This window comes from Centrocercus urophasianus, unplaced genomic scaffold (genome assembly GCF_019232065.1).
Source record: "Centrocercus urophasianus isolate 14NV4802_14NV808 unplaced genomic scaffold, USGS_Curo_1.0 seq_11, whole genome shotgun sequence".
Lineage (NCBI taxonomy): Eukaryota > Metazoa > Chordata > Aves > Galliformes > Phasianidae > Centrocercus > Centrocercus urophasianus.
The window spans coordinates 77,903,415-77,918,356 of NW_024884253.1; the positions used below are offsets into that span (position 1 = coordinate 77,903,415).

Here is a 14,942-nt window from a genome sequence, read left to right on the forward strand (position 1 = left end):
TTGACCATAAATATTGCAATTTTTGTTTTCATATCTAGTGTGAAGAAAAAAGCACGTAATGGTGGAAGGCAGTCATCTTTCATGTAGCTTACTCAGAATTCATTGCTTAACAGAGGCTTTTCTGAATGCTGCAAAACCAAGGTGCTTACCTGGAGTATGATGGAGTTCAGGTGTTTACCTTTGAAGGATTCATAACAAGGAGTTTTTAAGGCAAAGGCTCAGAGTCAGAGAATCACAGAATGAATTGGGGTGGAAGGGATTTTAAAAGATTATCTAGTTCCAATCCCTTGCTGTGGGCAGGGCTGTCCAGGGCTCCCCCTACCCTGGCCTTCAACACCTCCAAGGATGGGACACTCACAGCTCCTGTGGGCAGTCTGTACCAGAGCATCACCACTCTCCAAGTGAAAAACATCCCCCTGCCATCTAATCAAAATCTCCTCTTTTAGTTTAAAGCCATTCCCTCTTATAAAAGTCACTCTCCCTCCTTATTTATATGCTCCCTTTAGATACTGGAAGACCACAGTGAGGCCTCCCTGGAGCATTCTCCAGTCTGAACAAGCTAAGTGTTTGTTTCTAGATGGGATATTGCAGCTCATCGGCCCTGTGCCCAATAGTCACCATTTGGGGCAGGGAAGCAGCCAATGTGCTGCCTGTCAGTCTAATGCTCAGTGCTGAGAGAGCAGCAGTGGGTGGAAGGGAAGTGGGCAGCCTCTGCTCCCAGTGCTTTGTCTGGGAATAGGGTGGCAGCAGGGTGAAAAACAGAATTTTTTCTGCCCCTTTCCACCTCTAGAGGCTGCTGCTGGAGTGAATTCATGATACCACACTATAAGTGAAAGCAAAAGCATGCTGCTCATTCCTTTTCTAAATAGAAAAAGTGATCACGTTAACATCTGCCGTAAAGCAAAGCTGTGAGAAGAGAGAAGCAGCCATATCTGCAAATCTCAGTGCAAACAAAAAGGAGGGATCCCAGCTGTACAAGCAGGAAGGTTTTACAGCGTTGCCTGCCACCAGCCTTTGCATAACCATCTGCCCGCCCCAGCGTTGCACCTTTCACCCCACTGCCAGATACCTCACAGCTCCCAGTGGCCCTACCTCCAGCTCCCTGCTGGGTTCTCTCCTGCTCGTTTGGTCCTCCCTAGCAGCTGCAAAGCATCACAGGAGGTAAGTAAGTGCGTGCTTGTTGTTTTTGCAGCCTGAAATGAATCCAGCCCCTAGAACGTACACTAGGGCATTGAGGAGTGCTTTCTGAAGCCTTCACTGAAACCTTTATTTTCCAGCTGCAGCCATGGAGAGCCTGAGCAATGCCAATGGCAGGTTTGCACTCGATCTCTTCAGAAGGCTTAACGAGACCAATCCATCAGGAAATGTTTTCTTCTCCCCTCTCAGTATTTCTGCTGCTCTGGCCATGGTTCTTCTCGGGTCCAGAGGTAATACAGAGGCACAGGTGGTGAAGGTCAGCAGTAATTTCTCATTTTATTAAAATTAAAAACTGTTAAGTTTTAGAGATCGGACAATGAGAGGAGGGCATTAATTGTGTGGGCAAGGTTTTTGTCACTCTCACTCACTCTTCCCCACTGCTGTTACCTGCCTGCTGCACTCCAAAGCCCTCCTATTGTAGCCCATTCTTCCTCACTTCATTTGGGTTGACTGATGAATTTGGAAACTAACTTCACTGATTTATCTGTCTTAATTTAAATTGATTAGCATTTCCAGCAGCAAGTCTTTGCTAGAATTTGTGAAGATTTAGGCTAAATATTTTTAAGGGGGGAATTTTTCACTGAGAAAGTGGTGAGGTGGTGGCCAGGTTGCCCAGAGAAGCTGTGGGTGCCCCATCCCTAGATGTGTTCCAGACCAGGTTGGCAGCCTGAGCCAGTGGGTGGCTGCCCTGCCCACAGCAGGGCAGTGGAAATGGGTGGGCTTTAAGTCTCATTCCAGCCCAACCCATTCTATGATTCTATGAGCCTTTTCCACAAAGAACTATTGTTTTGCAACATGTATTTAGTAATTGTATGCATAATAACGCTAAGCATATCTTACAAGTAAAAAAATAAGATATAGAGCTGTATTATTCTAAGTATGACAATTGTTATAATACATGATGACATTACCCAAGACCCAGTGTTTCTGAGGAGCCGAACTCACGTGTCCATTCTCACAGTATCCCTAGGTTGAGCAGCAGAGGTTAAAAGAAAACAGTGTGGCTCCTTTACTGGGTGCTTTGTTGTGGACCCAGCTCAATCCTTTCACACTCCCCAGCCTGGTTGAAAGCTGGGGTAAGTAGTTTCCGTATTTAAAGTTAGTCTTCTAGAGCGGGTAGTTTCACAACAACAGTTGCAAATTCTAGTGCAGGTAGCAGTGTGCCAATTTCCTCTCAGATTCCTGTTCAAAAGAGACTCTGCCTCTTTTTTCTCAGCAAGGCAAACACCTGCTAGTGCAAAGGGAAGTAAGCAAGAATTGTCGCTGTAGTTCCTATTAACTCTTTTGCCCTATGAATAAGCTCACCTTTGTACTCCAAACTTTAGGAAGAACTTGTTTAGACCATTAATTGCTGTCATTCTTAGTGAAAAGGCAATAAAACTGAATCACTGCTTGTAGAAACAGACTTTGAACGTATATTCCTTATAACTCAACTGTCAGCCCCACCCAGGAAGAATCTACTGGGAGCAGAAATAACTCAGGAGAAGCATAGGGGAGTTGGAGACAGAAGGTGTTTCAGCACAGTAACCTTCTATAATGCACATTCCCATAGCATAATGTTTAGTTGATGAGAACATCAGTTAATTAAGGAGATAGTGACTGATGAGTGTGAAGCGTGTAGGCATGGAGAAATTCATTTCTGGGATCATAATCCTACCTTAAGTTGGAATCACAGAATATCCCATGGTGGAGGGGACCCATGAGGATCCAGCTCTCAGCTCCACAAGGCACCACCCACTATTGTGGATCCTGCTGCCCTACCTGCACACCTTGGCTAGTCACTTTCCCCACAGGTACTTGTATGCACACTTCCATATTATAACAGCTTTGAATTTTAAGGCAATAGTTGTCTATGAAAGCACTTATGTTTTCATAAAACCACCAAAGATCATAGCTCTTAAATTTTCTTAGTACCTCATCTTCCCAGAATGCTCAGACAAGCTCAGTAGTCCATGGAGGAGACACATGCAAATAGCACTCCAATAGGACTCTGGGTCACAATCCATTGCTACAGCTGCAGCTAAATGTAAAGCAGTAGCTTAATACAAGTGACATGGATGGCACAGCACTAAGGGACAGTTTCACTTGTTCTTTGAGGTTTACAGCTTCCAGCTTCCTTCTGCTTTCTTTCTTCAACATAACTACCAGAGGCACCATACAGATACGCTTCATGTTCTTTAAAAACAGCAGTAGCAGCAGTTAGCTTACCTCTTTCATTTCAGACATTTCATTTTGATGAAGTTGAAAATATACACTCAAGATTCCAGGCTCTGACTGCAGACATAAACAGAAGGGATTCTTCCTGTCTCCTACGGATTGCCAATCGACTTTTTGGAGAGAAGTCCTACAGCTTTCTGCCGGTATGGGTACACAGAATATAGCTGTGTGGTGGAACCTGGTGGGAGGCTTTGAAATGTCATTATCTATTGCTCTCCTGTCTCTAGAGTGTGCCCCATAGAAAAAATATCACACTAGCAAGTCCAGATGTCAAAACTACCTTTCTGCATCAATAAGCAGCATAGCTCAGGTGTTGCTGTTGTTATAGGAATGCAGCCATTTGAGTATTTGAGATAAAAACATGTCTAGACATCTTTCTAAAAGTTACCAGGCAGTCTGCACAAGTGTTGCACACATGCATATGCACTTCTTATGCATATGTCTTTAGAACGTGCAGATGCCTATAGGATGCACCTAAAGGATGTTATACTTTGCTTGTTCAGTTCTGTTGCTTTTTCCTCAAGAGAAAAAGCAAGCCATGTAGATTCTTAGCTTAGAGTATATATAACATCCCATTTCTCTGTCTGCTGTTTTTTAAGACTTTTCATTGGTCTAGTACTACATAACTGTTTTCAAAAAGATGTTAAGTAATCTGGGAGGAGATTCCCAGCATGCCTAAACAGCATGCCTCTTAGCAAGGGAGCCGTACCTGTGTGTATTTAGGTATTGCTACTTTTATTCCTCTCCAGCTCTTGCTGGGAGGAATTTTTTCTTAGTCATGCTTAAGCTTGTTTCAGGAGAATGACAGAAGTGCTGGAGCACCTGCAGTAAGCACTCCCTCAGATGTATACGTGCCAGATGTACAGTGAGGCTTACTCACTGGTGTTTCAAAGAGAAACAGCAAAGAAAAAACCCCACGCCCAAACAGACAATGCACTATTAGCGCCCCACCTCAGAGCAGGCGATAACCTTTGCGTGTTATCTACAGCTTAAAGATATGTTCTCTTATCTATGTGCAATGACAGCTGTTCTTCATGTTCCAAAAATCTAGGACTTCCTGACTAATACTCAGAAGTTATATGGAGCTGATTTGGCTGCAGTTGATTTTCTTCAGGCTCACAGTGAAGTCCGGAAGGAAATTAACCAGTGGGTAGAGGAGAAAACTGAAGGTGAACTATTTTTCATTAATGAAGGAACTGGCAGTTTTGCATACTTCAGGAGCAGGAACAGCCTTTATTTCCTGCCACCTGGAAATTGAGAAAACTCATTTTCTCCAGGGATATTAAAATGATTGGTTGACAGAATCAAAGAACACCTAAGCAAGAGATTTCAACAGCTACATAAATTATAGAATGGCCTGGGTTGAAAAGGACCACAATGCTGATCTTGTTTCAACCCCCCTGCTATCTGCAGGGTCGCCAACCAGCAGACCAGGCTGCCCAGAGCCACATCCAGCCTGGCCTTGAATGCCTCCAGGGATGGGGCATCCACAACCTCCTTGGGCAACCTGTTCCAGTGCATCACCACCCTCTGTGTGGAGAAACTTCCTCCTAATATCCAACCTAAACCTCCCCTGTCTCAGTTTGAAACCATTCCCCCTTGTCCTATCACTATCCATCCTCATAAATAGTTGCTTCTTCCCCCCATTTAAATCCATAGTTTGTGTTCAGGCCAACCCATGCAGGCAAGGTATACAGACATAGATTTGTACTTATGAAATGGAGATCATTGACTACCTAAAATGACAGCCTAGTTTTATATCTTTCTTAATCTGATAATCCTAAACCTGGTTATCTTCTAGTTTTCGCTTAGCTAGTTGCAGGTGTGGCAGGGGGATGCCACCCTGAAGTGATGTGCTGCAGCTCTCTGCAGCTTAGGCTGCCCTGTGTCCTTTTTATCTGGGTAGTTAGATTCAAACCACCAGAGATGACAAATCATACGTGACAGACATAGCTACAAATATTACATTTCCATCAAGTTACTGTATATCAAAAATTATAGCATGTACTAAGCATAGTGAAGTGACAGGTACTGAAAAAAGACCATTTTTATCAGAGGAATGGACTAGGATTGTCTATTTCTATGGCATCAGTGTCTCTGTGGATAATTCATACGCAATCAACATGTTACACGGTTTTGTTGTGACCTCCCTTTTTTGTGCCCTCTGAAGGTAAAATCCCTGATCTGCTGTCTGAAGGCTCAGTTAATAGCATGACCAAGTTGGTACTGGTAAATGCTATTTATTTCAAAGGGAACTGGGCAGAGAAATTTGAAGAAGCCAACACTGCTGACATGCCATTTCGGTTGAACAAGGTACAACAGATATATTTTGGTAGTGTATACCTAACAAAACAAGTTAAAAAAAAAAAATGTCTTAACCTGAATCTTCACTTATAATAATAGAAGAATGCAAGCATGGACATTTTTGTAAATGCTTTCAGTTTACAAAAGAGATTCTTTATGAATTTCAGTATCTCAGCAATTTCTTCTATCACTTACTAGAACAGTGTCAGAGGTGATCCTCATCTACAGCCTAGGACCCTGACTGTGCCTAGCTGAGTTTCTGTCCTTAGGCTGGTATGAACTGTATCAAGATGGCTGCACATTCCATTTGAGCCCCATTTTCTTGTCCTATATTTTGGAACATATAGCTCTACGAGCTATGTATTCAGTCATCTGATTTACACTGAACAGGGTTAACCTTTGGTTATTTCTGCTGTTAGAGAAATATAAAGGTACAGCAACTCAAATCCTGTTTCAATCTCTGCAGTGACTGTGCCATAGAAGATGAGGAAGAATGAAACATTGCAATTCAACTACAATTCTATCTTTAGAAAAATCAGTTGTTAAACTGCCAGTCAGGAATCTGATGGAGGTGGTTTTTATAGTCACCTGATATAGTGCAGTAGGGGTTTCTGCAAGAACACAATTCTTACGTTTACAACTGGTCTTCGAAATTGGTATTTTAACATTTTCTATACCTTTTAACTACTCAGAATGAAAGAAAGACAGTGAAAATGATGTATCAGAAAAAGAAGTTCCGTTTTGGGTACATCTCCGACATGAAAACCCGTGTTTTGGAGCTGCCCTATGATGAAAGAGAATTTAGCATGATCATCCTGTTACCTGATGATATTGAAGATGACTCCACTGGACTGCAGAAGGTGACCCATTTAAACTAATGCAGTTATTTAAGTGATACATTCAGCCACTGAAAATTAAAGCCTTTAATGAACCTATGTTTTTAGAACTGCATATCCATCATGCATATTTTTTAGATAATGCTCTGCTAACACCACGAGAATACACGCACACTGTGCATCGTGGAGAGGAGTTGTGTTCTATTTTTCTTGTGGCCTTTAGCTTGCTGAACAGAACTCTGAAGATGAAAACTGCTGGTTTTGTTTTGTTCTCACGGTGGAACTTCCATTACCTTTGAAAGTCTTTATTTTCTTAGACTTACATTAGGCAAGTTTTTCTACTAAATAAACAGTAATCAAGAACATATCAGCATCTTCAATCTCTCTGGTAATTATTTTTGTTAATGATTTTTAATTACCTAATTCCCTTTAGTTGGAGTAACAGGAAAAATGATTGGTTTTAGCTACCAGTGCATGTTTTTGTAGTCTCTATCTAGCAACAAGAAGCAAGCATCTGTTTTACTCCATTGACTGAAAACTGCAGCAACTTCACTTAATTTCAGTAGCAGTCATTAAATCTGCACTGAGCTATCAAAAAACAGGGTAATCATTTTTGTACACTTACTTTGTAGTTGTATGGTACTCTATACAACCCTCTAAATGTTACTGGAAGTAATACACTCCCCTACTGATGAAGTGTAATTCTTTGTGTTTTTAATTCTAGCTGGAAAAGCAGCTCACCTTTGAGAAGCTCCAGGAGTGGACGTGTCCAGAGCATCTATATTCCAGTGATGTCCATGTGCATTTGCCAAAATTTGAGCTAGAAGAGAGCTATGACCTTAAATCAGATTTAGCAGCTATGGGCTTGTTGGACATATTTGACAGTGCCAAGGCTGACTTGTCAGGAATGTCAGGGGCACATGACCTTTTCCTCTCTGAAATTGTACACAAGGCTTTTGTAGAAGTGAATGAGGAGGGCACAGAAGCTGCAGCTGCTACTGCTGGCATTGCGATGCTTCGCATGATTATAGAAGAGGATTTCAATGCTGACCATCCTTTCCTTTTCTTTATTCGCCACAACCCAACACAAAGCATACTTTTCTTTGGCAGATATGCTTCTCCATGAAAAATAACCCATCATTTGCAAAACAGTTTCTGCTGCAATCAGCAAATGCTTTGCTTATGAGCAAGTTGAATTTTGATACAGAATGTCATGGTTCCTGTCTTGAGTTCTCAGTAACTGTCACTATGATTCTGCATTTCACATTTAAATAATCAGATAGAAAATGGATTAGTAACTCTTAGCCTCCCCAGAGATTCAAAGTTCCTGTACTCACTAGGAAGTAACCTAAAGAGCCTTAACTTCTTCGGCAGAAGTAGTCTTCTTTTGAAATTGGGCTAGCAGTGAAAATATTCTTGGAAGTAACTTGAACTTTTAGGACACCAGATCACTATCTCTCTTTGTACAGATTTCTCTGTATTTACAGAGAAGGCTGACAACACCCAATGCAGTACAGTCATTCCTCATACGTGTGAGCTAGGATGTAGTTGGAAAGCTATCGCTTCCATAAAGTCTTGTTCTTCAAATATACATTAACATCAAAATAATTAATTTAATATAATTAAAACTTCCAGGTACCAAAAGACTTCCTCCAAAACAGCTGAGTTTACCCAGCTCTGTCACGGAATAGAAGGTCAGATAACATTTGTTTGGAGACATCTATTAATAGACAAAGGATTAAGCTATTTAAACAAAAGTAACCCCTTCCAGACATTAGCCAGAAAACTTACAATACAACTTTTACATGATGAAAAAGAGAAAATAATGTATTTAGGCGATATGTCTAAAGAGAATTTTTCAAATGTGGAATTAGGTGCCATTTTAGTTATTGAAAAAAAAATGTGAATGTTTCTTCAAGTTCAGGTATTTTCAACAGAGGATAGCTTCTGGCTAGATGCTAGGTGAACCTCAAAAAAAAAAAACTTTTCAGCGTCCCAGAAGATGACTGCCTATAGCCTGCAACAAATGCTTCATGTTTATGTACAAAATTCAACATTTGTTGAGCTCTGACGTCCACTACCTGTTTATACATAACTCCTTACATTGTACAGCCACCTTATACTTGGGAGCAAATACATGCTGTTAATATTCCATTTAGTTCTGAATGTTACTTTCCTGTGTTGTGTATATTCTGGATACTGTTTCCTTGTGTTTACCTGTACAGTCTCAGTTCTAAGCAGGGCACAAACATTTATGCAATTGTAAACTGCACTGCAATTTTTTCAATTAAGCACCAAATAAAGAGTTTATCTTCAACTCATGTTCCAAATAGAGACATCTGCACATCATTTTGTATTTCAGAGTACAAAAGTAACTGTCACTGTGACTAGAAGGCTAGCTCCAAAGCAAGCCACTGGCCCAGTACACATTATCAGATGCATGAAGCCCTTGGCCTGTTCAGAGTAGATAAAAACAACAAAAAACAACCTCATCTCTAGAGAAGAAATTATTACGTGAATGTAATGCAATGGAAAGCTCAACAACACAGCAAAACAGCAAGATACCAGGCTGCAATGACCAAGGATTCACTCAGATCCAAAAACAGCAGGTGCAGAAATAAGGAAAACCAAAACCTCCTTACCTTCAGAAGGAGTAAATCATCCTCAGATAAACAGGAATCTCCAAATAAGATACCTTTACCTCCACTGCCAGCTCTTAAATAAGGTCTGGGAAGGGGTGCATCCTGGCTTCACCCCTTCTGGTCACTCAGCTTCATTGCTTGCACCTGAGCTCCCCTGGGCTGGCACTGCCTTCCTACCAGGTCCTCAATCACTGTTTCAAGCAATGGCAACTTTTCCACTGCGGTGAATCATTAGCTTCCCCTGCAAGTGTAATGGCTCCATCTGCTAGCACAGGGAATGAGGACTGAGTAACACTTTATATTAAATGGCAGTCACTGAGTTGGCATATTGGTTACATGTTTGTGTTACTGGTGCCCTGGTTTCAAAGGCTGTGTTTAGTTTATACACTTAATCCAAAATTTGGAGAAATGTATGCTCATTGTGATTGTAAGGCAGAAATATTAGTGCTTACATAAACTCTTTATGATAGCCCATTAATTTCAGCAATTTAAAAAGATTTTAAAAAAACACCCCATACTCTGCCATTTGGCTGATATCTATCTGAATCATACAGTTTGAGTTGCTCTTCCTACAAAGTAAATGTCATAGCCTGGATAAGTAGGACAGCTATGGTTGGGTTTTACCTACCCTTACCTTGAGTTAATTCAGAGCACGTTGAGTAAGGTTTGCACTGTTGAATCTTTTTGCATAATTACATGGGACCACAAATCAAGTGAAGTACATAAACCAGATGAAAAATCTCAAAAGTCATGGAGGCAGATACACGTCTTCATTTTTCAATATGTTTTGACTAGACAGGAATATCAGTGACCTGGATGAGGGGACAGAATGCACCCTTGCCCAGTTTGCTGATGATACAAAGCTGTGAAGTGTGGCTTATACACTAGAAGGCCATTCAACAAGACCTGGGCAGATTGGATTGCTGGGTGGAGATGAACCTGATGAGGTTCAGCAAGGAGAGGGGCAGAGTCCTGTAGATGAGGAGGAATAACTGCATGCACCTGTACAGGATGGGGGATGACCTGCTGGAGAGGGGCTTTGCAGGGAAGGACCTGGGTGTCCTGATGGGCATCAGGCTGGCCATGAGCCAGCAATGTGCCCTTATGGCCCTGAAGGCCAATGGGATCCTAGGGAGCATTAAAAGAGTGTGCCTAGCAGGTCAAGGAAAGTGATCCTTCCCTCCTACTCTGCCCTGGTGAGGTCACATTTAGAATACTGTATCCAGTTATGGTTTTCCCTGTTCAAAATAGACTAGGAGTTACCAGAGAGAGAGTCCAGTAGAAGGCCACAAAGATTATCAGAGACATGCAGCATCTTACTTACGAGGAAAGACTGAGAAACCTGGGACTCTTTGGCCTGGACGGGATTCTTATCACTATAAAAATTGAAAGGACGGATATCAAGTATATAAGGCCAGCCGCATTTCAATGGCGCCCAGGGACAGAACAAGGGCACATAGTCACAAATTGGAGCATAGGAATTTCCATCTGATCATGAGGAAAATCTTTGAGGATGACAAACCAGCGGAACAGACTGCCCAGAGCAGCTGTGGATTTTCCTTCTCTGGAGACATTGAAAATGCACCTGGATGTTTTCCTATGCAACTTGCTGTAGGGAACTGCTTTAGCAGGGGGTTGGATTGGATGATCCCCAGAGGCTACATCCAACCCCCATAATTCTTTGATTCTGTTAACATGACCACTGCAATTAATTTAAGACTGTGGAAATAGAAAGGTGCAAATGAAATCAGAAATTAGCTTTTCTTAACTCTTTATCATATTGAACCTGTCGGACCTTTTCATGTCATCTTGTGACACCAAGTAAAGACAAGTTCCTATACATGTGCATTAAATGTCCATGCAAATTCTTACTTCTTAACAATGCATACTTTGCTCTGAAAGTAATGCTTCCTATTTATTTTCATGGAAATTGCAATAGATACAAAGAGCAAAATAATACTCATAGAGCAAATTCTCATCTACAAAACACTATTTTTCACCATACTCCAGCCCTCTGCTGAAGGAGGTTGAATAGTGTAGGCTGCACAGGAAAGGGTGAGTGAACACTTTTATGTCAGCAATTGGTACAAAAAGCAATGCTACTATTTTGTACTGCATCCAGACCAGAACAAGCCAAAAACTGTCTGTCCACATTTCAGAAAGTGTAAACAGTTCATGGAAGATAGATTACTGTAAAGAGAAAAAACACGTGCAGTATAAACGTGCAAATTTACTTCCCCCGAAGTACCACAATTACAAACAAAAATCATGGAATGATGGAGGGTGATGGAGGCCCAGGCTGGGGCCTCTGTGTTTTTGTCTCTGCTCACCTCCATCTACATGTCTAGAAAGTACAGAGACAAATCACCAAAGCAGATTCCCTCCCAAACCATCCACTGTGACAAGAGCAAAAACTTATCAGAGGAAAGAGAGACACAGAAGTGTAAAGAATCAAAATCAAACCCAGTAACAGCAAACAGCGATTTAATCTACTTTGTCTTGAATTGCAAGAATTTTTAAAACGGAGAACAGCTTTATATGACTACAATCAGGCTGGGAGCCTCGGAACAATAAGCTTCCATCAGAAAATTTATAGAACAATAAGCCATCTTGTTGTACGTGCCTGGGTCTGTGTATCATGGCCTGAGCCACCCAATGGGCCTGTGGGAAGACAAGGTGTGAAACAGTGATGTGCAAAACAGAGACGTGTGAAACACTGACACTGAGCACACGAGATGTGGGGGGGAATGGAGCGGGCAGCGGTGCTGGGGAAAGCCCAGGAACGTGTGCTGGGGCTGCAGTGCTGCTGGCACGCGTGCAGCAGGTGAGGCCGGAGCACGGTGATGAGCATCAATGGACGGCGACATCGCTGTGGGACGGGTGGTGATGTCACCCAGTGAAGGTGAGCACTGGCGACACGGCCGAGCCGTGGTTTGTGACGTCTCCGTGCGACGCATTGTGACTGCTTGGCCCACGCTGCTTGAACGCGGGCGCGGCAGCCCGGCCCGGCAGTTCGTGCCTGGCCTCCGACCGAGCGAGTGTGCGAGGACTGGAGTGTGGACAGGGCGAGCTTGGGAGCTGAAACGTGCTCTGGGTGCTGCTAGCGCAGCTCTCAGACGCCGTCTCAGAGCCACTTTGCTGTACCCCGACCCTGCTGGCAGCAGGCAGCCGGGACATCGCGGAGAGGCGCGTGCAGCAGCGCAGGTAGGCAGCATGGCAATGCCTCACGCCGGCAGCTGGAGGGGGATTCCTGAGGGACCCTCCCCAGGCCGGCCCATGCCCGTGGGGCCTCCTGTCCTCTTCCAGCGTGACACCTGCTGTCACAGCATCTCCTGCTGGTGGAAGCATGGAGGTGACATTAGATACCTACAGCCCCACAGACCTGGAGAAGTGGGACTGCATGGTTGCACCATGGCACGCTGCCACCATTTTTGTTTCCACTTCACCCAGCCGTGCAATAGCAGCAGGCCCCAGGGTCCACACTGCAAACAGGGCATGCGGTCCATCATCCATGCAGTGCGAGACTTGGAGCACTGAGCGAGTTGGTTGCGTTGAGCTGTGGGGCTGCTGGCACCAGTTCTTGGTGCCCGTCCCACAGTATCAGCAGCGTTTCCCTCAGCCCTGCCTGCCTTGGGCAGCTGGGGCCGCACAGGGTGCGCTTGTAGCAGCAGAGGTGAGTGGTGCAGGACATCACGGCCCCTGCAGCAGCTGGTGGGGAACAGGGACCGGGAGGGTTTGCTGCTGAGGGACCGGGGCAGCGAGTGACCGCAGGCTCTCTCTCTCTTTTGCAGTTCGTAACACCTTCTGCTTGCTGCAGCACCAGCGAGGGGAGCAGCTTCCCGACCTCAGCTCTCCCCAGCCCACCGCACAGCCCGGGGCCATGGACGTGGCATCCGACTGGGTCTGCCCCATCTGCGGGCAAATTCGGGAGGATGTCACCTACGTGACCCCCTGCCAACACCAGTTGTGCTACGGCTGTGCCATCTGGTGGGCCAGCAAGAAGCCGAGTTGTGCTGTATGCGGGCACAAAATTACAACCATCCGATACTCGGTGAGGTCGGATGATGACTTCCTCGAGTGTGCTGTCCCGCAGCCCGCAGTGCACTCAGACCAAGATCAAGGCCTGCAGGAGGAGCAGGGGCCTGCAGAGCCGGTGCTCATCCCACCTGAGCACAACTTTCCAGCCGAGGTCTGGGCTGCATTTTTCAGAGAACACCAGGGAGACCTCGAACCCCTGCTCCAATGGCTGCAGGAGGAGATCCAGCAGCAGTCCAGCGATGACTGGTGGGAAGTCTATGCAGCACAGTGGACCACCATGAACTTCCTGTGCGAGCATGGACTGGATGAGGAGGCCTTGCTGCAGGCGCTGCAGCCGATCACCGACGGCGATGTGGTGCCCTTCGTGAGAAGGCTCATCGGCACCGCAGCAGCCCTGTACGGCCCCACGATCCGCCACGAGCTGGACCACCGGGACAGCCACGCTGCTGGAGGACGGGAGGACGGACCTGCAGCCAGCGCCATCACCAGCACCTCCCATCTGGAGCCTCCCGCCTCGGGCCCAGGCCGCTCCACCAGCCCCGCAGGGCCCAGCGCCGAGGAGCTGCCTGGCAGCTCTCCTGGGGGACCCGGGCGCCCCAGCACCGCCACCGCGCCCTCAGCAGAGGAGCCCCAGGAGGAGCCAGGGCAGGCGGCGGCAGCGGGCCCCTCCGCCCAGGGCAGGGACCGCTCGCGTGGGGGGCCCCGGCGCCCCCCGAAGAGGAAGGCCAGCAGCAGCCGCCAGGACTCGTCCCCACCCCGCAAGAGGCGGCCCTGGCGGCGGCGCTAGGCCGGCACCGCACTGCCGTCAGAGCACGGCTCCGGCAGGCCGGGAGGACGACATCTACCTCTCGGCCTGCTGCTTGCAGACAAAATAAATAAAATGAACATCTGTTACAACAAAGAAGAAAAAGTCTCTGTGTTATTGACCAGGCCGTTGGCGTTGCTGTCCGTACCCATGACGCTTCCTCCATATTCCGCTCCTTGGGGAGGGCGTAGAAACACAACCTTATTTCCACCACCAGGAATCGGCACTCATGGCAGTGCTAACAAACCATGTGAGGGCTTCAACAAGTCGGCGATGGAGCACAAGTTACTCCAATGATCCCCCCATTTAAACTAGCAGGGGGAAGGGCAAATTTCTGCCCCTGGGGTGGAACACCTCCTGGCCACACCGCAGCCGGAGCCACCCAGCTGGACAGGACCCAGGAGTCCTGCCGGACTCTCGGCTGAACCAGCAAGGAGCGCTGCCCGCAAAGGTGAGTGCTGAGCTGGGCTGCACCAGGTGCCAGCGTGCTGCCAGCGTGCAAAGGGCGCTGATCCTGCCCCTCTGCTCAGCTCTAAGGAGGCCACAGCTGGAGCGCTGGGCCCAGCGATAGGCTCCCCAGCGCAGGGGAGAGCTGCCCTTGATCATCTTGCACGTCCTCAGCCCTGGGATGTGCTAACTGTCCCTGTCCCAACTGCCCAGGGCTTGCTCGGCTTGGTGCTGAGTTTGGAGGATAGTGGGGCGTGCTGTGAGGAGCAGGGCTTGTCCTCAGCCTCAGAGGAGCCAGTCCACCACGCAGGTGTGACACTCCCTTGTATGTAGGAGGACAAAGCCGAATTATTTAAGTGCAGGCATTCAATTTGCATGGCTCAGCTGTTCAATCCAAAGTTCATGCTAAAACACAGCTCAGAATACAAGACGATGCTTTACTACAAGGAATATCCT

General features: G+C 45.8%; 2 protein-coding genes across 3 annotated transcripts; both read left to right on the forward strand.

Moving 5' to 3' along the window:
* The first annotated feature begins 917 nt into the window (after positions 1 to 917).
* On the forward strand, positions 918 to 8,884 carry SERPINB1 (serpin family B member 1). Of its 2 annotated transcripts, none has more exons than XM_042808705.1 (7): positions 918 to 1,165; positions 1,278 to 1,453; positions 3,420 to 3,557; positions 4,466 to 4,583; positions 5,585 to 5,727; positions 6,411 to 6,578; positions 7,279 to 8,884. In XM_042808705.1, the coding sequence occupies exons 2-7, from the start codon at positions 1,286 to 1,288 to the stop codon at positions 7,678 to 7,680; spliced, it is 1,137 nt and encodes a 378-aa protein (XP_042664639.1). In that variant the 5' UTR covers positions 918 to 1,165; positions 1,278 to 1,285; the 3' UTR covers positions 7,681 to 8,884. The 2 variants fall into 2 exon arrangements, with proteins under 2 accessions (XP_042664639.1, XP_042664638.1); XM_042808704.1 differs by having other exon boundaries at positions 1,070 to 1,161.
* A 3,147-nt stretch (positions 8,885 to 12,031) lies between these two features.
* LOC122171599 lies at positions 12,032 to 14,021 on the forward strand. Its single transcript, XM_042839304.1, has 2 exons — positions 12,032 to 12,098; positions 12,988 to 14,021. The coding sequence occupies exons 1-2, from the start codon at positions 12,050 to 12,052 to the stop codon at positions 14,019 to 14,021; spliced, it is 1,083 nt and encodes a 360-aa protein (XP_042695238.1). The 5' UTR covers positions 12,032 to 12,049.
* The last annotated feature ends 921 nt before the right edge of the window (positions 14,022 to 14,942 follow it).

Bases quoted from the DNA above. Each gene is read 5' to 3' on its own strand.
- LOC122171599 (XM_042839304.1), top strand. From the start codon at position 12,050: ATGGACGGCGACATCGCTGTGGGACGGGTGGTGATGTCACCCAGTGAA. The intron at 12,099-12,987 runs GTGAGCACTGGC...TCTCTTTTGCAG, and splicing joins GGTGATGTCACCCAGTGAAG to TTCGTAACACCTTCTGCTTG.
- SERPINB1 (XM_042808705.1), top strand. From the start codon at position 1,286: ATGGAGAGCCTGAGCAATGCCAATGGCAGGTTTGCACTCGATCTCTTC. The intron at 3,558-4,465 runs GTATGGGTACAC...CCAAAAATCTAG, and splicing joins AGTCCTACAGCTTTCTGCCG to GACTTCCTGACTAATACTCA. The intron at 5,728-6,410 runs GTACAACAGATA...TTAACTACTCAG, and splicing joins TGCCATTTCGGTTGAACAAG to AATGAAAGAAAGACAGTGAA.